General features: G+C 37.6%; 2 protein-coding genes across 4 annotated transcripts in view; both read right to left on the minus strand.

Annotated features, from left to right (window-relative positions):
• Positions 1 to 551: 551 nt before the first annotated feature.
• Positions 552 to 3,265, minus strand: LOC137032913 (CD209 antigen-like). Of its 2 annotated transcripts, none has more exons than XM_067404937.1 (5): positions 3,103 to 3,265; positions 2,510 to 2,716; positions 2,324 to 2,433; positions 1,980 to 2,083; positions 552 to 1,886 (listed from the first exon to the last, which is right to left on the minus strand). In XM_067404937.1, exons 1-5 carry the CDS (start codon positions 3,209 to 3,211, stop codon positions 1,751 to 1,753), a joined length of 666 nt encoding a protein of 221 aa, XP_067261038.1. In that variant the 5' UTR covers positions 3,212 to 3,265; the 3' UTR covers positions 552 to 1,750. The 2 variants fall into 2 exon arrangements, with proteins under 2 accessions (XP_067261038.1, XP_067261037.1); XM_067404936.1 differs by having other exon boundaries at positions 559 to 1,886; positions 2,510 to 2,791.
• Positions 3,266 to 6,909: 3,644 nt separating this feature from the next.
• LOC137031472 (complement C3-like) overlaps positions 6,910 to 27,178 on the minus strand; it is a 30,947-nt gene continuing 10,678 nt past the window's right edge. The window contains exons 27-41 of one of the 2 annotated variants that reach the window (XM_067402445.1): positions 23,972 to 24,067; positions 23,697 to 23,847; positions 23,152 to 23,315; positions 21,681 to 21,839; positions 20,458 to 20,517; positions 20,275 to 20,365; positions 19,956 to 20,004; positions 19,160 to 19,250; positions 16,955 to 17,044; positions 16,595 to 16,700; positions 15,589 to 15,678; positions 15,412 to 15,492; positions 15,196 to 15,279; positions 14,977 to 15,112; positions 6,910 to 7,303 (exon numbers count right to left, since the gene is read on the minus strand). In XM_067402445.1, the coding sequence (XP_067258546.1) occupies positions 7,165 to 7,303; positions 14,977 to 15,112; positions 15,196 to 15,279; positions 15,412 to 15,492; positions 15,589 to 15,678; positions 16,595 to 16,700; positions 16,955 to 17,044; positions 19,160 to 19,250; positions 19,956 to 20,004; positions 20,275 to 20,365; positions 20,458 to 20,517; positions 21,681 to 21,839; positions 23,152 to 23,315; positions 23,697 to 23,847; positions 23,972 to 24,067 (1,587 nt within the window). In that variant the 3' untranslated portion in view covers positions 6,910 to 7,164. Of the gene's footprint in view, positions 10,373 to 14,976; positions 15,113 to 15,195; positions 15,280 to 15,411; positions 15,493 to 15,588; positions 15,679 to 16,594; positions 16,701 to 16,954; positions 17,045 to 19,159; positions 19,251 to 19,955; positions 20,005 to 20,274; positions 20,366 to 20,457; positions 20,518 to 21,680; positions 21,840 to 23,151; positions 23,316 to 23,696; positions 23,848 to 23,971; positions 24,068 to 27,178 lie in introns of both variants that reach the window. The other variant, XM_067402444.1, reaches the window with a different exon arrangement.

Raw genomic sequence — 27,178 nt, forward strand, 5'->3', positions numbered from 1 at the left:
TATGGAGATGAAGATTTCATTTTTCAACAGGACTTGGCACCTGCACACAGTGCCAAAGCTACCAGGACCTGGTTTAAGGACCATGGTATCCCTGTTCTTAATTGGCCAGCAAACTCACCTGACCTTAACCCCATAGAAAATCTATGGGGTATTGTGAAGAGGAAGATGCGATATGCCAGACCCAACAATGCAGAAGAGCTGAAGGCCACTATCAGAGCAACCTGGGCTCTCATAACACCTGAGCAGTGCCACAGACTGATCGACTCCATGCCACACCGCATTGCTGCAGTAATTCAGGCAAAAGGAGCCCCAACTAAGTACTGAGTGCTGTACGTGCTCATACTTTTCATGTTCATACTTTTCAGTTGGCCAAGATTTCTAAAAAAACTTTCTTTGTATTGGTCTTAAGTAATTTTCTGACATACTGAATTTGGGATTTTCCTTAGTTGTCAGTTATAATCATCAAAATTAAAAGAAATAAACATTTGAAATATATCAGTCTGTGTGTAATGAATGAATATAATATAAGTTTCACTTTTTGAATGGAATTTGATGATATTCTAATTATATGACCAGCACCTGTACACTAGTGCAAATAGATGAAAACAATCGTGAAATTAAACATTTGGGTCAGATTTGTATGCATTTTGTCATATTCTTTCAAACGCTTGAGGTGCTAATGTTAGCGTCCTCTCAGCCTGATCGTAAACAGGGTAGCCGCAGCATCTAGTCAGCAAATTAAATACTATATAATGATATGACAACATGTACTGTAGTGTACTGTATTCATACCATTTCACTGTCTGTTTTAAATGCGTATCTGAAGTGTCAGCGATCTCCTGCCACATGTGCCCTCTTAGCAGTGAACAGCCTCACATGTCAAAGTAAACAACAGCGCAGTGTTAGTATTTATTTGGCCTCTAGAGGCCACTATTCTACTATATGATGACAAGCAGACCCTTTACCATTGCTCCAGTCTATGCTCCAGTCTCCTAATATAGCTCTTGCAATGGACGCAACCCGGAAAAACTATCGGCAAGGATTTTTGCAGATAACCGATTGTTCCACCGATCAACTATCGGTGCTGTAAAACCAATAAATGAGTCGACCTCTAGTCGTCACCCTTTTTCAGATTTATCCACATATCTCTCTCCCAGAGGTTTACATTTTTGAGCATTTTTATGCAGCAAGTGTATGCCAACTTATCTCCTGCCGGGTAGATCAGCACATTACAATTCAAATCTCAGACAGGACATCAGTTCTGATTGGACCATTTTTGACAAAAAAAAAAAAAAAGAGTCCAGACAGGTACAGTCCTCAAAACAACAACAACAAAAAAACGCTGTGGGTTTACAATGCTAATAATGTAAAACTAAAAGTGACCATTTAATTTAAAGTGAACCAATTCAATTGAAATTAGTCACAGTTTCAGTATAAGAATAACAGTGTGAATCAGGGAAACTTTAGACTTCTGTCATTTACTGTGATTGTATAGTATTTCAGATATGAGAAACAGAACATTGTCATTTATTTAATTTTGCAGTAAGGAAAAAAAAAAACTTACTCTTGTCTTCTAAAAAAATACATCTTTATAGCTACTCTTTGTTTTGAAAATTACATAAAAATTGTAATCCTAAAGTTTGTTATTTTATGAAATGCTGATAGTAACCTTCATCAGAAATTATGACTACTAATCTACTAATGAAGGAAGAAATGAGTCGAAACTATCATGAAGATGAAGGAACAGATGTTAATTTTCACAAACAAATTTTCTCATCGTTGAGCATGGGATGTCATTCCAGTTGTTCAGGACAGGTTTTGCAGGATTCAGTTCAATACAGTCCTCATTTCCACCTGCATCATTCGGCTCATTTATTTCCCAAAATCTGATTAACACACAATCAGGTTCAGTTGAACAACCCATGTAATTACTCACTAGAACAGAGTATGTGGTTTTCTGTGAGTGTTTTGTCACTTACCCTTGTTTCAGTGGTGAATTATCCACCCATTTCATGTTGCCCTCGTTCTCAATGTCAGACAAACCAATCCACACAAACTCTTTGACTAAAGAAGATATGAACCTCTGTATGTAAATATATAAAACACAAAATAGTGAGAATCATAATTACATTTGCAGTTTTATTACTTGACTGTCAGAAGACAAGAACAGTTATGTTTGTTGTGTGTGTTAAAACATGAGACTTTATTGTGACTGTTTCTTTTAATTACTGTTTGGATGTTTGTATTTGTGACCAAATCTATTTTAGTATGTTCGTTCACAACAGAATTGCCTTGAACTGTTTCTGTTAGCCACTGAACTCACCTGCTTCTCTTCAGAGTTGATAATGACCAGATCAGCTCCTCGATCCCTGCAGTACTGCCTGCTGTCAGACCAGCTCTTCTCCTCACTGGATATGTTAAACCTGCATTTGCCTTTTCAATAAACATAAAAAAATTATATTGTGTTGTAAAGTGCAAATATCCATATAAATACATCTGTAGTACTGACATTGTTCATATAACTTCCTTAGTTCCGTTTCTAACTCCAGTTTCTTCTGACTCAGAGAGCTGAAGTTGTTCTTCAGTTGGTCTTTTTCAGTCATTAGTTCAGTGTAATTGTGCTGTAATCTGTTGATGGTCTGATTGAACTCTTCAACTGTGTTCTTGTAACTCTTGAACAGAGATTCTCTCTCTGCTGTGTTGGAGATGTGCTTCACTATAATGGAGACCAGCAGAACAACACAAATGATCCCGAGACACACTGTCATCCACACCAAACGTCTGCTTCCTCCTGACAAATAGAGAGAAATCACACAAATATCAAATAATAACCATTCACTTCATATTATTAGATATAAAGTCTCCAAACCATGTTTCTTCTTTAGATAATACGCAGTCCTTTTTAACAAAAATGTTTAATCCTTGATAATGATGGGAACATGATTGTTAAAAAGTTAAACATAATTTTAATACAAATAAAAAAGCAGAAAAAAAGCATTGATACATTATTCTTTGAAAAAAGACTGATATTACAAGTATTATTTCTTAGTTCCTTAAACATCGATGACACCATTTCTGCTTCAAATGAAACTTTCTACTTACTGCACTTTTGATCTTTTCCTTCATCCTGGCTGTGATTCAGTGTCCGAGGTTTAGTTGTGTCCTCAATATCATTGTTTTTAACATTTACATAAATGTCTTCTAATTCCATTTTTTCTCTTATGTCTGACAGCAAGTGTTCACAGATGAGCTCTGTGGTTGAATGATAGGCATGGTTTCTTTTAAATAGTGCTAACCTTAAACAGGAAGTGACTTTATTCATTTAAACACAGAGAAAAATACTTTCATTTCCACAAAAAAACTCTCTGAAACTCTACTGATGATAACGAGCAGAATCACTGAAGGAAAGAGAAACACAAGAAATACAGCTGACTTCAGCCACAGCCTTAGATGAAATCAACTGAAAATACATTAAATCTCTATTATTACAAACAGACTGGCTTTATTTCTTTCATTCATCTACTGTTCTTTTTGAGAATTAACAGGATTAGATGTTTATCGAAAATGTTTGGTTACCATTATGGTGATGTTTTTTTTTTTTTTTTTTTTTTTTTTTGTCAGTTGGACTTGTTTTTTGGTTTTTATGCTAGTTTGTGGTCTTTCTAATAGTGTTCATGGAACATAGTTTCACAGTTTATTAAAAAGAAGACCATTAAAAAAAAAAAGAGCAATCAAGTGATGCTTTATACCATCAAAAATAAAACTAACATCACTGACTGAAAACTAGGTTATTTTCCCTTTCAGAACCTTCATGATCAGACATTTTGAATTAGAATTTGTATGCACATTGTGGGAAAAAAAAAAAAATATATTAGACACACCTACAGACAGGCTGAATTTTCTCTCCTTATTATAGCATAAATATCTTCATCTCTGTCCAGTTCCCTCTCATTGCATTTGCTGCATATATTTTGTTTCTGTGAAAAATTGATTTTAGAGCAGTTTTTTTTCTTGCATAGTGACCAACAGCACAGCTCTTTTTGTTTTCAAAAACGTAAAGAGATGCATTGAAAATAAACTTGTTACGTACCAAGTCCATTCTGAACTTTCTGTTGAGTATTATTTGCGCTCAGTGTTACTACAAGGTGATAGCCAGGGTGCCAGCCCGAACCCCGCCCACAACATTTTTTGGACGGGAAGTTCGGTCTGGACTCGATCCATTGTGGAGTAATTATGCTCGGCTCCCAGAAGGCTGAGCCAATCAAATTGCCAGGGTGGGTTTTAATCGATGATGGACAGGCTATCTGCGGTTACGTAACCACCCACGTCATCAAAGAGCGCTTGGGTTGAATTAGTTTTCACCAACGATGACTGCAGCTAGAGAAGTAAGATGTTTAGATTCCGCTATCACGTCTGTAATAAAAGAAATCGACAGCGCATTAACAAAGAACCGCAATCAAGGCATTTGTCGATGGGAAAGATGTGTTTGCCGTCCTTCCAACGGGATTCGGCAAAAGTTTAAGTACAAGTTCAACATACGTCACTTACTGCGTTGCTCTGATTGGTTGTAGGTCCATGCAATTGAGTGCAGAGTTTTTTTTTTTTACTGGTTCGGTTAAGACACGCCCCATAATTCAAGTGCAATGGAACAGTATCAGACTCACATTCTGCCTAGAATATGAGTATGACGAAGTCAGGCTAACAAGGTGATGAACCTCAGATTGATGTGCTGGGTTAAACACAAATACACATTTCCCTTCAAACCCAAACAGCAACATAGTGTGGCCCACATCTGGTACATGTGGATTACAACACTATAGGCCTGTTTACACCTGGTCACTTCATTCGTTTCCTCTGATCGGACAGATATCTGATTTATCAAAGCGATTCCATTTCCACTTGTCCTCATAAATGTGTCTCCGCAAAACAACTATAAATCTGATCTTCAATCCCCGTGTTATATGCAGATTTAATATAGTTTACGTCACCGGAAGCAACAGATATGAGCTTTTATTGATCAAAAGCTAATTTCAAAATCAAAGACTGTGAAGGGAATGTGACAACAGCACTGGTGAGATCATTTAGTCTCATTACTTTTAATGAAGATGATTGTGTGATTAGAGCGTCTGTAACTTACTTTCAGTTCAATGCGGCAGTTTGCACGTTGGGTTGCTGAAGAGATGCTCAGCTGCTCATCTGCGGCGATGTGTGATGCAGTAGCACGGTCATATCTGGCTATAACATGTTATTTAGCCTATAACTCAGTAAATTCCCTGGTGTTAAATCAACACCGCTCTGTGTTCATATGGGAACCACCAGCAGTGTGTAAAAGTAACACTGAAACAGTGTTAGAGTTAATTAGATACTGAAGTGGTTAATTAAGTGATGATTGTTTGATTATTGAAGACACCTGATGATAACGAGCAGAATCACTGAAGGAAAGAGAAATACTACAACTGACTTCAGCCACAGACTTAGATGAAATCAACTGAAAATAAAAGACATTAAATCACTGTTATTACAAACCAGGCTGACTTCATTCCTGTCATTCATTTACAGTTATTTTTGAGAATTTCCATGTTTGGATTTTGATGTTTTATTAAAAAAGACTGGTTATCATTATGTTGATCAGTGTTTCGTTTAGTTGGGCAGCTACTCTTGGTTTTTATGTTAAGTTTGTGGTATTTTTTTTACAAAGAAGATCATAAACAAAAGCAGTCAGGTGATATGGTTTATACCATCAAGAAGAAAACTGATTATTTTGTCCTATCAATGACCATACCACAGATCAGACATTTTGAATTTGAAGAATCAGCATATGTTTCTCATCAATGGTGACATGCTTCATGCTGCAATGCATGCTGGGAGTCATGAATTTTATACTATGGTGACCCCCAGCATGCATTGCGGCATGAAAAATGTCAACATTATTGTGATTCATTTGCTGATTCTTGACGTCTGTTTTCTTTAATAATAATAATAATAATAATAATACAAAAATGTGGGAAAAATAATATCACACAGGACACACAAACATCAAGAATCAGCATATGTTTCTCATCAATGGTGACATACTTTTAACACCCTGCTGGTGGTTCCCATTTGAACACCGACCGGTCTTGCTTTCCGATCAGAGAAAACACATGAATTGACCAGGTGTAAACAGACCCTATGTTGCTGTCAGGGAGGAACATTCATTTAATTTCTTTTACATCCTGTTGAGCTTGAATTACTGGAAAAATACACTTACATAAAGTTCATCACACAACATAAGGTCACTTTAAAGGTGCCCTAGAACCAGTTTTTACAAGATGCAATATAAGTCTAGGGTTTCCCTTGAATGCATCGGTGAAGTTTCAACATTTCCCACAAAATGTATTTATTTTTGTTTTATTTTTTTAACTGCCTATTTTGGGGCATCATTAACTATGCACTGATTTAGGCTGCGGCCCCTTTAAATCACGCGCTCCATTTACAAAGTTCACACAGCTAATATAACCCTCAAATGGATCTTTACAAGATGTTCGTCATGCATACTGCATGCATGCATCGGATCATGTGAGTATAGTATTTATTTGGATGTTTACATTTGATTCTGAATGAGTTTGATAGTGCTCTGTGGCTAAAGCTAACATTACACACTGTTGGAGAGATTTATAAAGAATGAAGTTGTGTTTATGAATTATACAAACTGCAAATGTTTAATAATGAAAATAGCGAAGGCTCTGTACTGAACTCTTGTTATTCAACTATGACGAGGTAAATTCAATTTTTGATTCTAGGGTACCTTTAAAGTAAATATTGTAATAATATATGCATTTCGGCATCAATATTAAATCAGTACCCTCTAAAAGTTTCTTGTTTGGTGACATATTCAGTGAATAAGGGGATGATCAGAATGGATGACCTTGATAGACTTCTTTTATTATGCAAATTTGCTCAAGCATATATGGGTTACAAAACTGCCTTACGAATGGCTCTGTAAATCAGGCTGGTATGCATTATTTAATTGGCTGAGTAACAGGATAATTACTAAAGCAACAGTCAAAATAAAGTCATGTTTAACATACAATGAAAGTTGAAAATTAAGCTTTCATGAGCTTTGTAATATTTATTATTTTGTTATCAAAAGCATTAGTCTGGCATTAGGGCCGTTTTGACGGATTAGCCACAGCCGAAGCGCAGATCCTGCTGGAGACTCAACATGCCGTTGTATTTTTCTTTGAGTTCATTACTAATCTTGCTCTGTTCCAAGCTGGGCCAAAACTCCACCCACGTCCTCTCGCCAAGAGCGTACTGAATTCTGAAGAGGAATCAGAGGAAATGCATGTTAAAGAAGACATGACTAAAATTAATACAATCTATCCTTTTTCCTTGACTATTCTTCAAAATCAAAAAGTTTAACATTTCTTTCACTCTTCTCACAGTATAATTCACTTGTGTTACAACAACTTATTTGTTGAGTTTCAATAAACTGTTTTGATTAGTAAAAAGCGTGTGTTCTCTCAAACTTGCAAAGATATTCAAGTGCATTCAAAAACTGCAATAATGAACAATAACTAAATCTACAATGACATCACAGAATGTGCACAGTAAGAAATATATGCAATATAATATGTCTGATTAATACGTTATTACAATGAATATAACTAGAATAAAGTTAGTCAGGACAAACTTTGATATTGGCTTAATGAGAAAGCCTGACCAGAAAGTTTGGAGAAGTTTTTAAAGCTTAACGTTTGAAGGTTTTCAGTCCGAAGTTTTAAAGCTTAAAGTTTGACCGTTTTTGAAAGCAATACAGTAGGCTATATTAGAAAAACAGACAGACATTAACATGCCGCTAACAGAGGTGTAAAGTCCAGGAGTCAGAAAGTAAAAGTCCTGCCATATTTTTTATTCCACCCACTGAAGCAGTGTTAAAGTTAATGAGATAATTAAGTGATTATTTGAGTGATGATTGACCATTATTGAAGACACCTGATGATAACAAGCAGAATCACCAAAGGAGAAAATCACAATTTCAATTTCATGGAGATCGGTGTTTGCTTTAGTTGGGCTCTTGAACCAAGGCTTTTTAATATTAGATTCTGTTTGGCTGTTGTAACTGAATTATCACATCCACACAATCAAAGAGAAAAGATGGTCAGGTGGTGTTGGTTATGTTATCACATAATCATTATTTGATCTGAATCAGTGAACTCATTTAGAGCCCAATCTCTGAGTTAGATTTACATTATTGATTACAGCAGAACTGTGATTCTACAGCAGAAGAAACCTGCCTCATTGTAGGTTTAATTTAAGCCTCAGTTTAGTCCTGGAGTAGCTCTAGTCTTCTTCCAGGAAACCAGTTTATTAAACTCTGGACTAGACTAAGTCTAGGACTATTTTCAAGAGTTTGTTTCCTCATAAAATCTTTAAGCTAATAAGGTTAAGCGTATTTGGCTTGCTGTCCGCTGTGGAGGGGCTCGAGGAAGCAGCTTCAACTTGAGCTTGGATATACCCCCCAAAAAGCGCAAGTTCCATTTAGGACAGCAAGCTGGAAAGATGCAAATGAAGCTGGTAGTCTTACGGATTCGATTTACGTTATGGAATACCCCCCAAAAGAGTATGAAAAGAGCAATGAAGATATGGGACAAGAGACGATAGTAACCATATTGAGGAAGTGTTTGTAGATGGCTCCTGAGGAGTTGTAGGGGAGTTTTAGTGGGTTGAACTCTGATGTATCTTGCTGCGGCAGTGACGCTCGAAATTGCTCCTGCGGGAGCAGCGTTTGGACTGGAGGGATACACATGTAAGAGATGAAGTACGTCCCTCCGTGGCATTCATGAAATGGAGTCCCCTGAGTCAGAATAACAGGGGGCTCATAATGTAATGAGTGAGGAAGGAGGTACTTGTCCCCGGAGAAGCGGGCCAAACGGTATCCACAGCGATAACCCCTCCCCCGGCAACAGAGAGGGGGAGCCTGCGAAAGTGTCGAACGCAGTGCTCCCCTCCCTCTAAAGCGAGGGCCAGAATCGCATAGGAACACGATGGTCCACGACTGCCAAAGGACAACAACAGAGTTCCTCCAGTCCACTGTTCGGATAGGAGGGCCCACACTGCGATCCGAATGGGAGAGCCTCCATGATGAAAAACATGAAGGATCACACTGCAATTCGGAAAGGGAGAGCCCCCACTGCGCCTGAACGAAGGGCTCACACTGCGATTCGAACGGGAGGGCCCTCACTGCAATTCGAATGGGAGGGCCCTCACTGCAATTCGAATGGGGAGCCCATGATAAAAATGAAACATGAAAGCTCTTGTTTAGTGAACGGGAGGACCCACACTGCAATTCGAACGGGAGAGCCCGCGTTGCATCTGGATGGGGGGGCCCACACTGCGATTCAAATGGGAGAGCTCACGCCAGGCGTGGTAACTCACGCTCATTTGAACGGGAGAGCCCTCACTGCATCCAGATGTATGTGAGCCCTGCGGGGCTTGTTAAGCAGCGAGATTTATGTGGATGTGAGAGTTTGGTGGGCTTGTCTGATATGGAAGAGGTTTGATCTCACATAAGTTTCAAAGGTGTGGGAGGACCACCGACCTAGCATTTTTATCTGGTTTTCTGATAGGCCTTTCTGTGCGGCTGTGGTGGCTGCTCCTATGCGAAAAGAGTGGGAGGAGAAGTTTTTTGTGGGGATACCTGATCTGGTGAGAATAGATTTTAGTTTCTTCTGAAACCAATGTCTAGAAGCTGGGAAGTTATTCTCGTCGATGAATAGAGGGTCGAGCAGAGAGTTAATTTGTGAGTGCCTCTGAGATAGGAAAGCGTGGTAAACTCTGAAGCTCGAAGAAAGCCGAAAAAGGCTAAATTAAACATGGCATCCAGGGTTCTGGTTATGTTTGGAGGAAAGAGACCAGAGCGGATGGTGGTCAGACATTTGCCTAGGAGGCCGATAGTTAGAGGTTGCCTGGTATCTGGTTTGGTAGGGTGAGTTTTTTGAAGGCCTTTGAGAAGAAGGGATGTCTGGGGATTTGAGATGGCGGGGCACTGGTGGCCATGGATGAGTTTAAACAGGAAATGTATGCCACTGAGGTAGACTTTAATGGATCCTGGCTGAATGGATTTGGTACTGTTCAGGTGGGAAATAAAAGAAGTAATTGAGAGGAGGGAAAAATCTGGAAAAGCCATGTTGTAAATTATATGGAACTTTTTAAAAGAATTCCAGGCTGTCCAGTAAGATTGAAGAGTTCTTGGAGAAACAGCTTGCAATATTGATTCCATTGATAGGGTGTGGAGATGACAGAGGATGGTCTACTGGAATATGAGTTCTGAAAAGGGAGGAACTGGTGTCGGGTTGGAGTCTGCATCTGGAGCCAATGTTCTGTATTTCTGGAAAAGAAAACGAGAAAGGGCATCAGCGATTTGGTTTTTATGGCCTGGGATGTGTTCAGATTTTACGATGAATTGGTTGCAAGCAGATGTCCAAATGAGGCGTCTCAGCAGGGGCATAATTTTTGGAGCATTAGAACGGCCTTTGCTGACGCAGTGGACTACCGTTTGGTTATCGCAGAGAAAGCAAATGGTTTTTGTTGACCAGTCCGAGCCCCATAGATGGGCTGCTACTGTTATAGGATATAGCTTGAACAGCGCAATTGATTGGTCAGAATGGGGGAGTAGAGTAAGCTCGGGTGGCCAAGTTGAGGCGAACCAATGGCCTTTGTAGAAACCTCCATAACCAACAGAGGGGGCAGCATCAGTGAATAGACAGAGGTCATGAGCTTGGGACAGAATGTTGTTGTAAAAGAAAGTGAGCCCATTCCATTGTTTTAAGAAAGTAATCCAAAGTTTTAGATCTGATTGGCAGGGGGGATTTAGTTCTACTAGATCATCGAGATCCTGAGCTGCAGTAGCGAGAGTCAGGAGATGTGAAATGAAAGGCCTGCCTTGAGGAATTATGCGCATGGCATAGTTTAAATGACCTAGAAGAGAGAGCAAATCACGCTTGCTACAATGGGGGGCTTCTAGCAAGTTTGAAGAAATGGCAATTAATCTGTCTATCTTCACCTTGGGAAGAGAGGCTTGGAACTTAATGGAGTCAAGGTTGATTCCCAGGAATTCCAAAGATGTAGAAGGGCCTGAGGTTTTTTCTGGGGAGAGGGGGACTCCTAACTGTGAGAAGACCTTTTGGACGGTGCATAGGTGTTCTGCTGGGGGAGCTTGGCTGGGGGAAATTATGAGAAAATCGTCGAGGAGATGAATGAGGTAGGGAATGGCGTAGTTGTTTTGCAGGATCCAGCAGAGTGCTTCTGATAGGGTGTCAAATATTTTTGGGCTGCTTTTGCAACAGAAAGTCAAACGGACTGCAAAATAAAATCGTTCACGCCAGCGAATGCCGAACAAATGCCAAAAATCTGGGTGTATGGGCATGACTTTGAAAGCTGAAATTATGTCGACCTTTGCAAGCCAGGCTGCGGTACCAGCATGTTTAATGAGATCGATTGCTTGGTCTATGTCATGATAATGCAGTGAGGATTCTTCTAATGCGATTAAGCTGTTGATACTGGGTTGATTTTTCCCATGGGGGGCAGAAAGGTCAATTATGATGCGTTTTTTACCCGAGAATTTCCTGGTGGCTATCCCGATAGGATTTATGCTGAAAATTTTGAAGGGGGGGGAATCAAAAGGACCAATCATAAACCGGAATCAACTTCTTTTTTGATGAGGGCCTCTACGGAGTCTGGTTCGGCTAAGGCTGATTGAAGATTGTCGCAAATTAGGCTGGAATATGGTAGGCTTTCTAAGCCGGGATCGAAGCCTTCTTTCAAACCTGAAATGGGGTAATGCGTGAAGTTTTTGTCTGGATGGTTTTTTAGTTCATTTGCAAGAGAAGAAATGATAATAGGAGAAGAGAGATACTTTTTGAGATTTTTATTTAGATTTGCTGACGAATGGCGTACAGGACACGTAGGACGGGCATGAACTCCGCCACAGTAAGTACAAATGTGGAGGAAGCGACAACGTTGTCTAACACAGCCCAAGTTATTAAAGTTGATACAGACTTGTTTCCCTGAGTTGAAACTGATGGTGCGTTCATTCCTGGAACGTGGGACATATGATGTAGACTTGGGCGCTTCCGGTTCCGGGAGAGTTGGGGGATCCAGAGTTATTTGGGGACAAGACGAAGTTGTGTGAGAAATCGATCTGCAAATGGCACAAGAGACACTTCAGCAGCCCAAAAAAACTTTATTGCAAAGCTCTAGGTCGTGAGCCCCCCAATATGGGCACTGGTTCCAATGGGTTATGCGAGCGGCGCATTTTGCAGAAAAAAGTTTATGGAATGTGTAAAAATGACTACCACCGAAAGAGAGGCTGAGCTCGGCTATAATGGAGAGATAGTCATTAAACTCTTTGTGTCTTGTGGGAAAGATGGCGCATATGATATCTGTTAGTCTACTGAAAGCAATGCAGAATTCTGAAAAGGTGAGTACTCGTTTGGTGGTGGGGATGGAGTCTTTAAGGTGTATGGTTAGGGGCCGCATTCGAAAGAACGATGGGATTCATTGATAGGAACTGATGTAAGAAGAGAAGGAAGATCTATATCTGCACCTGCTAGGATTAGTGAGCGAAGTTGAGAAGACACTGGAGGAGGTTCCTGGGCTACTGCATGAGGAGGAGGTGGAAGATGTTCCGCTGACGCAAGGGAATGAGATGGCCAGCGAGCTGGGGCTGTAGACGTAGAGGGCTGAGGATCTTGATTAGTATGAGTTGCAGCAGGTGGAAAAGAGTGGAAAATAGGAAGAGATATAGGTGGGACTGACTGCGGAGGCATCCTCACGCTGTGGTCGTCACCAGAAGAAAAGGGAAAAGGGAGAGGGGGCGGAACATTCAGTGGAGGCAGCCTCACACTGGATTCCACACCTTTTTGAGAATTAGGAAGGAAAGACGGAACAGAAGAGAATGGAATTAAATGAGAATGTATTTCCGTGTCATGCTTGGAGGATCTTGAACCTGAAAATAAAACTTGAGGGTTATTTGGAGCCGGAGCCGCTGTAGAACTGTGTTCGGCGCCCGCTGTTGCCGGCCGGGACGAGACGGGAGTGAACGAGGAAGTACGAGCGGTCAGATTAGCACGCTCGTGCTGGTGGCGAGTTTGGCGACTACTCTGCTGCCGCAGGGAAGAATGGATAGTTGAGATGCGTTGAATTTTGTTTTTAGGATTTTTTGATTGAAGTTCGGGCTGGCTGGGACAATTTTGGGAACTCGTCAGAAGCTCGTGGATCCAAATGGACACCGGAATTAGCCAGTGCTTGACGGAGGCTGTTTACAGTCCATTTTGAAATAGGGGGAATTAATGGAACGTCCTGGCGAGTAGTTTGAGATAAAGACTGAGGAGGAGGAGTAGGAGAACTGGAGACGGAGGAAGATGACGGTCTTGATGGAGGAGGAGAGAGCGGTCTTCTTGAGCGCGGCTTGTACGAGCGCTGGAGCTGACGTCCTGTGCGATTCGGCAGTGGATTACAATCCAATGTGGAACGACCTGGTTTGGGTTGGAGATGAAGAGCGGGCGTCTCTGGGACGCTGGAGAATTCGTCGTCTGACGGGAATAGCTGGAGTTCGGACATGTTTCAGTAACGGACGCATCTGGATGATATCGAAACAACTGATGCCAGAGCAGGGTGAGTAGCTGCTTATATGCTCTGGATGTAATTGAAAGATTAGGGTTCCCTCCTCTTGGGATTATGTTTGAGTTTCACTAATTGAAAGATTAGATGGGTTCACTCCTCCCGAAATTACGTTGTGAACTTCACTTAAACTATGACAGAGAAAGCAGATTTCTGTTAATCTGATTTAAAGGGCCATTTTATTCTAGAACTAGAACTAATCTCTGTCCGGGAAACCGCCCCTAAGTATTTGTACTGTACCTCACACTGTATGTCATTTCAGTATCTGCCATTAAGTATGTGTGTAAAAGATTTAAAGGTTATCAGACATAAACACATTTGGGTCATTCTGTGTCAAATCAACCACATTTCAGAAACTTTCCCGGCTCAATTTTGTGTTTTTGTTAATATTTTTTTTTGAAGAATGACAAACATAAATGAAGAAAGACAATAATAAGTTTAAAATATTCTAGCTGACCTCCCAGCATTTTTTAAGGCGACCATTATTTTAGAATATTTAACTTTATTATTTCCATGGCATGTGACACACCGCAGCCACAATAGCACTGTATGACAGATGTATCGCTTTTATTCCTTTTTTATTCAAATTATTCACAAACTTGTTAGCTTTCATCATCTACCTGATATTCCGATTCTCAAATACGTGTAAGTAAATGTGTTTTGTCATTTAAAAACCTTTGTAATGGTCACATTAGCTGACCTATGATGCACAATAGGTGCTGCCATGTTAGTTTTCACCGTAATTCAGAGAATTCTATGTTTTATTTACAACTCGTCAATTCATCCACTCCTCCTGGAATACATGAAAGTAAGTGGCTGTTAGATCAGTGTAGCAGTCAATAAATGGGACAAGGGAGGTCACGTATGGGACAAATCAATTACTAATATAAGGGACGTCCCGGCTAACACGGGAGAGTTGGAAACCCTATTTTAGCATGTTGTGTTAGCATGAATTAACACAATGCCTGCATGTTTTAACATGTTGCCAACAAGTTTATGATGTGATTTAGCACATTGCTAGCATCATTTAATATTAGATTGATTCTGTGCATTTTCTATTGATCATGGAAGCAGCAATTTCTCAAATTAATTCAGATACATGCTTTGCTGCTGAGTGCAGTTTAAATGCACAATATGGGAACTACAGCATGCAACTTTTTGCACCATTATCAGACTTGCAAACCATGTCAAACAATGTGAATACACACTAACCACTTAAAAAGTGTTTCATATTTCACACTCTCTCATGAATACAGAGGTACATTCACAGATCACAACACACACTTTGGATCACAGGTCAAGTGTACTTACTTTCCACCTTCCAGTTGAACATCCTCAGACTGGCCCATGATCAGATAGCTCTCACCCCGCTTCAGATCCAAAGCTTCTTTGCATGAGATCTGTATGGTGAAAACACGCTGCTTCCCCTCCACATTGTTTTCCGTCCCTACACAAATATGCAACATTTAAATTCATTGTGTTAAATATGTAACACAAATACACAAGTATGTGTGGAGTGAGGAACTATACCTGATTTGAGGGCACTTTCAATCCTCATATTGTAATAAACCGTTGAAGCATCGTCATCTTCCCTCACCAGAACAGCCTTATAAACTGTAAAAATTGATAAATTTGATGTAGCATCTTACTGATCACCTCATTAACTAATTATATATTTTCTCATTAGATGCAGTGCATTGTCTCTACACAAAGCAAAACTGTGCACACACACACATAATAAATTACCGTAATTTATTTTTGGTTCACATGCTTTCTTATTACGCTGAGCCTCGATAATTTTCTCCTTCCGTTGAAGACTGCAATTTTCTGTATCAGCAATAGACAGAGAAATAAACCTGCTGTGGATTAACAGCATATAACTCTTACTTAAACTTTCTAACATGAAAACAAAATGCACATTACCTTCGGCACACTGACAGACATCTTGCTTACAGATTTTTTGAAGAGCTCCTTCCTTCCTGGTCGGATGATAAAACTTCACACAGCGATTTTCTAAAAATGGAGGAATCAGGAATCACATGTGTCTCGCTGAAACTGTATACAGTGTTCATTGTGTTGCAGCATCAGAGATATAGCAGTCAGCCATGAAAATAATCTCCAAATAAGTCATAAATAGGTCAAAAAATCAATAAACATATACAACATCTTTTACCGTAATCATGATTTGAATGGGGAATCTAACATGCAGAGTTAATCATAATTTAAAGATAGTTATTGCCATTTAGAGGAGGATTACAGACAGAGCTATTTGATGTATTAAGATTCATTCATGTATTTTTAATATTTGTATACACTTTCTTTATATACACTGTTGTAATGCAAAGATGTATTTTCCTTGCCAAAAAAAACAAAACAAAACAAAAAAACAACAACACATTTTTACAAATGAAGACATCCCAAAAGGGAGGGTTTTGAGATGACAGGTTTTGTCAGGTTTAATCAGTTCTGGGTAGTGGGTACACATTTGTACCCAAAATATGGTACACACACGCACACACAAGTGTGTGCACAGTCATGTGTTCTCCACAAGGCGCGCCAATGACAGTTTAAACTGTTACGGGTTTTTTTCTTGTTTCGTTATAACTGAAATGAAACTGTGTTCTGCATGTAGGATATAGTTGCTAGTATTTGGCCAGTATTTGATGCTAGGCTTGAAAAAATAAAAAATAAAATAAAAAATAAACAAACAAAATCAAGAATAAATGACACTAAATGAACTGAGTGCACTTCATTGAGGCAAGTATCTGCAGTAGGCTCCACATTGTGAAGTTTGCGTGTCATCAGTTAAAGATAGCAGCATTTATGGTTGGGTCTGGTAAACAAGGATTTGTTTCCTGATGGACTGATAAAATCTTTTTGCAATTTATGTCAGGTTACTGGACTGTCTGCATGCACATCAGTTTCATACCTATAGAGTAGTATTCATATACAGTCACTGCTGCTGGTTGAATATAGCCTCCATTCATAATCCTGTGCAGCCTGAATGTGATCCAATCTTTCCTATTATGAGAAATCTGCAAGTGTAAGTGCAAATAGCAGACACTTTAGACTAGGGACGCAGGGGAGTTAGTAATTAGTTTTAGTAATTTTCACTGCATACGTGTAATCACTTATTGCTTGTTATTTATAGTAGTTGGTCAATTAAGGGAGTAATTTAGGAATAATTTAGGACTGTGGGTCATATTCAGTTGATGACAGTCTCACTTAGTCTTTTTTTAACATTACAACACCTTTATATCAGTGTTTTCAGAATAAAATTGACAGAGACCTTGTCCAGGTAGATGATGAGGGATCCTCGCTCTGAAAGCTGCTTGTTCATCTCAAATTTCTGTATCAGCCTGTCACGTCCAGTTGACAGCTACAAACGGGAACAGAAAGTTATCATTGGAGTTTGACAGCTTTTCTCCATATGCTTATTTATGACCTTTAATGCAAATCACATCCGCATTTAGCCCCAGTGGTCACAGCAACTTTCAGTGCAGCGCAGTGTATGGAAATTGTGAGAAAGGATGTGTTAAAACCAACTCAAACTGTGTTAAATTCTTACTTCTTTCTTGTTAATTCTTAATTCTTGTTCATTTTGATACATTCACAGTGTTGATGATTTTACAATTGTTGACTGAGCATTAGTATTTGCTGTTAACAAGCAGAATCACTGAAGGAAATAAACAACAACATAAAAAATAGAAACGCAAGACCCTAACCCTAACTGACTTCAACCAAAGCAAGACATTAAATCTCTTAAGATCTGAGCAGAGGATGATTAAACAACTCCACAAACAACATTAAAAGTTTCTATTAATACTAACCAGTTTGACTTTATTTCTGTCATATGTCTACAGAAGTTCTTACTGATAATTAACAGAGCTTTTGATGTTGGTGTTTTATTAGTTTTAAAAAATGCCACTATTATGGTCATCAGGGTTTGCTTCAGTTGCTTGTTAACAGCAGGTGTTCATCACTAATGCACAATTATCACTCGATTAATTAATTATATCATTAACTCTATACTTGAATGGTCTTGTTTTGGTCTGAGAGGGTCTGGTCGTGGAGGACTAGTCTTCACTACATCTCTGAGATTAACATGTGATTCATAAATGTGTAATATTAGCACATTGTGGGTGTTCTTGGCTACACAGATTGTGTTGATGCTGTGAACAATTATACAGGTTGTGTTCATTTTAAAACTACACATAATATGTGTAAAACAACTGAATTCTTCCAACACAATTTTATTAAATAAATTTACATTTATTCATTTTACAGACACTTTTATCTAAAGCGACTTATAAGCAAGCGGAATACCACAAGTGAGTCATTGTGAAGAGGCAAATAGACACAATACAAGTTTCAGACATTGCTTAGAGTAGCATAAGCTAGAATAGAGAGGGATTAAAGGAATCGAAAGCATTTTGTTGTTGTTGTTGTTGTTGTTTTATGATGAGATTAAGTGTTCTCAAAAGTTAATATTGACACTTAGGACCCTAACATACACCTGGTGCAATGCAATGCACGTGTTTTTTGCTTGTTTCAGCCCGATGCAATCATCATTTTCATGTCCAGCGCCCACGTTGTTTAAATAGCAAATGCACTTGGGCCCATATGTTATCTCATGGGCATGCTGGTCTAAAAAACGAGGTGTGTTTATGCGCATCGTTGCCGTGTTGCCATTTTGAGGCAACTGAAAACAACTGCTCCACTGACCAACAAAAACATGGTCTAAAGGAGTTTTTATTTAAAGGGTGCATTAGTAATATAGGCAAGTGCACAATGTGCATACACATTCTTCTAGTTACACACACAGCTAATTATTTGACCAATCATGGCAATACACATATGTATTTAATTTGACTCGTCAGGTTGAAGGTTTCATGTAAATAGCAATCTGCTATGGTGCGAGCACACCTGGCTTTTAAAGAGAATGGGAGATGACACTATGATTGGTTTATTGCACCTTACACCCAAAACACACCCATGACTCATTAAGAGACTAGGTACAACCCTTCTGGACCATGCACCTGGTGGGCTGACCATTTTTTTCTGTCGTTAAACTAGCAAAAGTGGATACGGCATGCACTTCAGACCATGCACTTAGATTGATAAAATAGGGCCCAAAATGTGTAAACCACCTTTACATAAGTTATGCTTTAAGATATGTTTTAATATAAAATGTTACTATAGTTATAATAAAATATACTATATTATAATTAGTTGTGTTTGAAAGTTATAAGAAATATAACAGAAAGAGTCTGCTATTTCCACAGTTTGCTGTGGGACAATACCATACCGGAAACTCACGTAGCACTGAAATATGTAGTCAGCTGACGTACGTAGAGTCCATACATCCTTTTTCTTAGTGGAAAAAGGTTTGTTGGGACTGACACTATGTGCACATTTCGGTTAAAAGCCCCTTCATAATGTTTATTCAATTTTGGCAATAGCAAATGTGATAATAATGAAAAAGTGATCCTACCGCCTTCAGATCATTCTCATCCACAACAAATCCTGTCAGTAATGAAATGTCCAATATAGACATGGTGGCATCCTTGTCAGCGGACAGATACCTGTGGAGACAAAGAAATGTGAGCTGTCTATAGCACTAAAAAAAGGTTCAGACAGTTTTCTCCAGGTCTCCTCCAAATGTGAATATGGGGTTAAGAGAGCATATATTAAACATCAAAACACACATCAGCTTTAACAAAATAGAATAAACGTCATGATAAAGTACTGTAATTCTGGCCAAAACTTTGGACTGTCTACGATGCGAGTTAAACTAAACTTAGGGTCCCACTTTATATTAAGTGGCCTTAACTACTATGTACTTACATTTAAATTAATTATTTGATACAATGCACTTATTGTGTACATACATGTTTTTACATTGTACTTATATTTGAAAAAACACCTGCATGTAATTACATCTGTAATTAAATTTGTAATTACACAGTTGACCCATCCCTTAACCCTTACCCCTACCCTTAAACCTACCCATACCACCAAAGCTTTCCCTAACCTTACCCGTATCCCAATTCAATAGCAGAAAAAGTGTTTTGCAATTCAATATGAACCCAATAAGTACATTGTACTTATTTTTAGATGCAAGTACATAGTAGTTAAGGCCACTTAATATAAAGTGGGACCAAACTTAGTAATTCATTTAATCATTTTCGTGGATTATTCACTGAACTTTGAAATTTGAAAGTTTACAGTTTTATATTCACTTGATTAAAACAGAAACAATGTGATGAAAATGGCACAGATTTGCACACCTGGTGGTGATAGTGAGTTTGTAACTCTCAGTTGCTCCTTGATATCTCACTGAAAAGAAAGAAACAAAATGTGATTTTAGGAACATTAATATTACTTTCATGACAATTAAACAGTTTTCTTTAAATAAAATTGTATTTAATTTTGGTTACAATACAAAATATTGTAATACATTTTTACATAAGCACCAAATGACACCTGTGAGGACCAGCATGATCATACTTGTTTTTTTTTTTGTTTTTTTTACACTTGAAATATATAACATTCATGATCATGTCTCCCTCTGCAATTTGAAGACAAAAAATGTTGACAAAATCTAACCTTGATCATCCTTTTCAAAAGTCAAATCAAGCTCAAAGTTCTTGCAGGTGCCACTACTCTCTTTTGGTGTTGCATAGTACTCAGTCACAACCTGCAGAGGAGAAAACAGACAGTATTCAAGGTCTGATGTATTGGTCAATTTTCTACTTTTAGCTTTGATTATTGCTTTCTTCAGTCACTTACAGTTACAGAGGCCTCTCCATAACCCTTGGCACTGATGGTGATCTGTCTGTTAGATGGAAGCTGTTGATGTAAAAAAAAAAAAAAAAAAAAAAATACAGCAAAATATTATATGTATACAGTATGTGTAATGTATACAGTAAATTAATGAATCTTGATAAAAGATATCAAATGTAGCAGATAGGGTTAAAGGTTCACCTTATACCAGGTGTGCATCCATAACAGTTGCTCATATAATATGACTTGTTGTGTGAAAGTAAAGCTACACTCTGCCATAAATGGTAATTGTACGAGATACATCGTAGGACTTTATTAACTTATCCCTCAAATGACATTAAAGGTGCATTTACCTCAGCATAGTTGAATAATAAGAGTTCAGTACATGGAAAAGACATACAGTGAGTCTCAAACACCATTGTTTCCTCCTTCTTATATAAATCTCATTTGTTTGCCAGCTCATGTTCAAGGCATTACACAAGGGCAGCCAGTATTAACATCTGGATCTGTGCACAGCTGAATCATCAGACTGTAAGCAAGCACGGACAATAGAAAAATGGCAGATGGAGCAATAATAACTGACATGATCCATGATAACATGATATTTTTAGTGATATTTCTAAATGTTTCATTAGCATGTTGCTAATGTACTGTCAAAGTCCCTTTAAGTGTAATTCTATAGTCTTTGGTACTGTTAAATGTGGTTAAAGTTACCATCACTTCTTACTGTTTTCACGGAGACAAGACTGTCGTTATTTTCATTTTTAAATACTTGCAGTCTGTATAATTCATAAACACAACTTCATTCTTTATAAATCTCTCCAACAGTGTAGCATTAGCCCATTCAGAATCAAATGTAAACATCCAAATAAATATCATACTTACGTGATTAGACATGTTGCATGACGAACACTTTGTAAAGATCCATTTTGAGTGTTATATTAGCTGTGTGAACTATGTTTATGCACTGTTTAAGGCAAGCGCGAGCTCCGTGGGCGGGGAGCATGAGCATTTAAAGGGGCCGCAGCCTAAATAGGCTCATATTTAATGATGCCTCAAAATAGGCAGTTAAAAAATTTATTAAAAAAATATATGGGGTATTTGAGCTGAAACTTCACAGACACATTCATGAGACACCTTAGACTTATATTACATCTTTTAAAAAAAAATTACATTTAAAATGGTACCGCACAAAAACCATGGGTTTTTCGCTTTCAGCTCAAACTCACCTTCGTTGTTTGTGCAAGATGAGCATCTTCTTTGCTGAACTTCCACATAATCGGCTGCTGGCTGCCTTCCACTCGGATTGTCATCTCCAGGTCTAACTGCTTTATGTCTTTCACTTTAATCCTGTATTCAGCCACAGCCTGGAACACCATGATGGTGGCCTGGGAGGAAGGAGACATGATTCAACTGTTTTTCTTGTGTAGGTATTTTAGTCTTAAGGTGTATAGTCTGTATCTTACAGTTTTTTTTTGTTTTTTTTTTTCTATCACTAAGAATCCTTTCTTAAAACTTAGGACACTTTTTCAAAACTATCCACCTGTTGTTCATGTTTTATTTTGTTAGGTCATTGTTTATGAGAGTGGCTGTCTGTTGGGTGAAAAACAGCTAGTTTTATGGAAGAATGAATTGATTTAAGACATGAATTAATTATACATTTTTAATGTGAAATTAATTGCTGTGCCAAAGTGAAAGCTGGTAATGAGAACTGTTTGAAGAGTTTTGAAAAGATTGAGAAATGTGTATTAAGTATTGAGAAATGCGTCCTAGCTATTGTACAATAACTGTAAATGTTGCATATTAAACATACTGCATGGCCAGATAAATAATGTTTAACCCTTAAATGCATATATCGGGTCTTTAGTGACCCGGGACATCATTCATTACCCTCCTCCTCGTTCATTTTTTTAAAGTTAGACATCAACCTTCTTGGTATTCCTCAAACAATTCATTATAAAGAATATAACAAGAAAAAAATAAAAAATCATAAAATTATAAAAGAATGCTTATTTTTGTATTCATTTTTTGTAAAAATTGTATAGGGTCGCTAATGACCCGAGGTGTGTATGAGTGTAGGTATATTTTTTCTTCACAACAATAATTGAATCTTAGATGACAGAATAATTGCAATTCACCTTTATTCCACAAGGTGGCAATGTCTGAAACACAATGCTGAAGTAACGACTCATTCAGACAGAAAACAAAACAATAAGAAAAACCTGAAATGTCTCAGCGATTTACTTCAGAGCAAGTATGAACGCAATCAAATATGACTGTAACTGTTACAGGATGAATCTGGTGAAGCTGTTAGCGATCGAAATATTGATTTTGAAGATGTTAAAAATTACATAGTTTTGAGAATACTTTTGAGATCGTGAATGTGCTCATATTCGTGACCTCAAACATAAAACTAGCCTATTATTTGCTGAATTTACTGGCAAATGAGCTCTGACGAGGACAGTGATGATGACATAAAACATCTGCTCAAACAAAGCCCTTTCAAGCTCCAAAAGGTAACAAAATATGCTTTATTTTATTCTTCTGTAATTGTTACTCTAATATCAGAGGAGTTATATATTATCGCGACAGGTAGAGATCCTTTCGTGTTAGATATAGTTCCGGGTCGATAAAGACCCGAATATGTAAGAATGATTGGTGAACGAGTCATGCATTTAAGGGTTAATGTTCACTACAAACCTGAGTCGTGCCATATCCTCCATTGTACTGCCTCTGGCTGTTGAGCCAGTTTACAATGGGAGCTGCCCTCTGAAAGTCTTCAGCTTTTACAAGAGCCAGGAGCGCATAGGCCGAAGCCTCCAAAGTAAAGCTACTGCTTCCAGGGACGGGCCAGTAACTTCCATCTGTATAGGATTAATTCTGATCAATTTTATTTGTATAGCACTTTTTGTTGAAATAGGGTAGATAAAAAATACAAGACACCAAGCACATTTTGTACTTCTTGACTTTTAGTTTTATATTGTGTCATCATTGTTGATTTGTTCATGTAAATTTTTTGTTTATTTCCATTATCATTATACACTAGCGGTCAAACGTTTATAATAATTACAATTTTTGTCTTCATCGATTTGAACCAATATGTTGCTCTGCATCTTAATCATTTTGCTTTGATACCTAGGCTGGTAAAACAAGAAATGTTAATGCCGATAGGATGACATGTGTGCAGCGTTGACGCCTGAACATTTCAAGCACAAATAAACATCCAGAAAAGACTCTATCTTTACCTGCAGAGGCTTTTCTCAACAGAGCTTGTTTGTCAAGTGCGTTTCCATTGGCTAGAGCATAAGATGTCATAGCCACTGAGTATGGATTCGTCAGACCATATAACTTAGCTCTAAGGTACGCAACGGCTTTAGATATGCTACCGTCCAGACTCTAAAGAGGAATAAAAACAAGAAAATTGCAGACAATAAATAACACGTGTGACAGATAATAAATGAACATTGCTGATATTTAGTTAAATGAAGCTAGAAACATATGAACTCAAAGCAGGACTCACTGAGATTTGGCCAGCACAAAGGTTTCTCCCCTCCTGCAGGGCGATGAGCACAAATGCCGTCATGGATGCTTCTGTGTCTGCCCCACGTACGTTCCCCTGTGTCACAGTGATGGCATAGCGATGTCAAAAATGTTACATAAATAAAGGTGTGGTCACATTTACCATTGCTGTGTGAAATTTTGCAGGTTAAAATTAGTCATTTAAATGAGAACTGGCCTAATGAAGAAGAAAAAAAAAATCAATTTCCTCAACACAACACAGCACAGCATTGGTGACCAATAAAAAGCTTCTTGGTTGATATTTGTCAGTGACTTCTGTGTGGGCAGTGACTCATAATGTAGTAACACAGCAAAACAAATGATCCACAATGGAAAAGCTGCATCTACCTTGCCATTTTTGTGCAACACTACACTTAAATATTATGATATAAATATATTATATTGATAAAAGAGAATGTTTTTAAAGCAGTTCATTAAGGTTGGTCTGTTTGATAGCTGGTAAAATTATCCTTGGATGTTTGTTATGTCATTATTCTTGTATTTCATTCAAGGTATTCTGTCACATCAGAACAGAAGATAAATAAGGTATTTTGGTAGTAACCCAGCTAACAGAATTTTGTCATAAGAACGTTCTCCAAATATTCAGTGTTGGTTCTGGGAATGTAAAAAACGTCCAGTTTTCTTGACGTTACAGGGATGTTTTTATAAGGTATAACGTTCCTCAAACGTTCTTTCAACTTAATTTTGATCTAAAATTCAACATTGTAGGAACGTTGATTTGTAACATTCCAAGAACATGAAAACGTCCAGTTTCCTTAATGTTAGAACACAAACTACTACACAGTAAAATCCACAGTAAAAAAGTTAAATCAACTCTGCTCAGATAACATTTTGTCCCTCTCTGAATAGTGTTAAAATAACACTGAAGCAGAGTTAAAGTTAATGAGATAATTAAGCTATTAATTAAGGGATGATTGAACATTAATGATGAACACCTGCTGTTAACAAGCAGAATAACTGAAGAAAAGAGAAACACAAGAACTACAAGTGACTTCAGCCAAAACCATTTAATTGAAATCAACTGAAGGTAAAATACATTAAATCTCTCAAGATCTGATTAAAAGATCTGATTTACTTATTACTAACCATATTGACTTTATTTCTGTCACATGTCTAAATAATTTCTTATTGAAAATTAATAGAGGTTTAAATGTTGGTGTTTTATTGGTCAATAAATTTTGCCACCATCGTGGTGGTCAGGGTTTGTTTTAGTTGGGCTCTTGACCTTTTTTATGTTTTTAAAATAATTTGTGTTTGAGCAATTGCAATAGTGTTTCACAGCAAGCACTTGTGCTTTGCCGAATCAAAAGACTAAAGGAGCAGATCCACATAAGTTTGCAGCTTGAAAGCCATTTCAAATAAGCATCGCAAAGAGGTCGCGATCTCTTTGATTTCTTGACTGAGATTCAATTATCAAAAAATTACAACAGAAACAAAAAAATTCCACTAAACAAATGCCACTGTAATACTTCAGTGCTAAAAATGAGCAGCTATTACAGCTCAAGCTTATACAAGAAAATATAGCATACAATCCTCAACAGTGGTGACAATAATTATTCATACTGCAGTGCATGATGGGAGTTTTGTCATATGGTGATACCCAGCATGCATTGTAGCATGAAGCATCTTATTTTTATCACCATTGTTGAGATTCATATGCTCATTCTTGATGTCTGTGTGTGTCTAAGTGAGGCAGTAGTTCAATTTTTTTTATGCACTGCATGGTTTTAAAATTAAATATTATATCTGTTTGCTGCAGCACTTTCTTCTCATGCTGTAGTTTTTGGTTTTGCATTAGCAACCCTGTAAATGTACAAATAACTAAACATATGATCAGTTGCTTTGGATACAAACAGGTCATCTCACAATGATTATATCAGCATATAAGCACTGACTTTACAACAACATATACATTGTTGCAGAGAAAAACCTGACATAGAAAGGATCTGCTCGTTTAGTCTTTTGATTCAGCAATGCACAAGTGTTTGCTGTGAAACATTATTGTAATTGCGCAAACACAAATTATTTTAAAAACATAAAAAGGTCAAGAGCCCAACTAAAACAAACCCTGACCACCACGATGGTGGCAAAATTTATTGACCAATAAAACACCAACATTTAAACCTCTGTTAATTCTCAATAAGAAATTATTTAGACATGTGACAGAAATAAAGTCAATATGGTTAGTAATAAGTAAATCATATCTTGAGAGATTTAATGTCTTTTACCTTCAGTTGATTTCAATTAAATGGTTTTGGCTGAAGTCACTTGTAGTTCTTGTGTTTCTCTTTTCTTCAGTTATTCTGCTTGTTAACAGCAGGTGTTCATCATTAATGTTCAATCATCCCTTAATTAATAGCTTAATTATCTCATTAACTTTAACTCTGCTTCAGTGTTATTTTAACACTATTCAGAGAAGGACCAAATGTTATCTGAGCAGAGTTGATTTAACTTTTTTACTGTGGATTTTACTGTGTAGTAGTTTGTGTTCTAACATTAAGGAAACTGGACGTTTTCATGTTCTTGGAATGTTACAAATCAACGTTCCTACAATGTTGAATTTTAGATCAAAATTAAGATTTTACTGTGTACTGTCTGGTTAGTAATAAGTGAAGCTGGTAATGCTGTTTGTGGAGTTTTAATGTCTTTTATCTTCAGTTCATCTAAGGCTGTGGCTGAAGAAAGTTGTAGTTTGTGTTCTTATTTCTCTTTCTTTCATTGTTTGTTCACAGCAGGTGTTTGAATGATTGAAATAATGTTTCAGGAACATCACACTAACCTTTAAATAACATTGAACTAACATTAAGGAAACTGGACAATTTATGTTCTTGGAATGTTACAAATCAACATTCCTGTAATGTTGAATTTTAGATTAAACTTAAGTTGAAAGAACATTTGAGGAATATTATACCTTATAAAAACGTTCCTGTAACGTTAAGAAAACTGGATGTTTTTAATGTTCCCATAACCAACACTGAATATTTAGAGAACTTTATTATAACAAAATTCTGTTAGCTGAGGAATTAAATGCTTCCAGGTTAACACTGCTTTTTAATGCTTTCAATGTTAAAATACTTTCTCCATATTCTAGCTTAATCTGCTGAGAAAACACACGCTCTGTTTGTTTGAAGAGTTCAAAATGTCCACA

This window comes from Chanodichthys erythropterus, chromosome 12, assembly GCF_024489055.1.
Source record: "Chanodichthys erythropterus isolate Z2021 chromosome 12, ASM2448905v1, whole genome shotgun sequence".
In the NCBI taxonomy this organism is placed as follows: domain Eukaryota; kingdom Metazoa; phylum Chordata; class Actinopteri; order Cypriniformes; family Xenocyprididae; genus Chanodichthys; species Chanodichthys erythropterus.

What these genes read in the sequence shown, in the direction of transcription:
- LOC137032913 (XM_067404936.1), bottom strand. Translation starts at nt 3,211, where the DNA reads ATGGAATTAGAAGACATTTATGTAAATGTTAAAAACAATGATATTGAG. An exon ending in AGGAAAAGATCAAAAGTGCA is followed by an intron (nt 2,792 to 3,102) that starts GTAAGTAGAAAG and finishes TCTATTTGTCAG; the next exon opens with GAGGAAGCAGACGTTTGGTG. An exon ending in TCAACTCTGAAGAGAAGCAG is followed by an intron (nt 2,084 to 2,323) that starts GTGAGTTCAGTG and finishes ATTTACATACAG; the next exon opens with AGGTTCATATCTTCTTTAGT.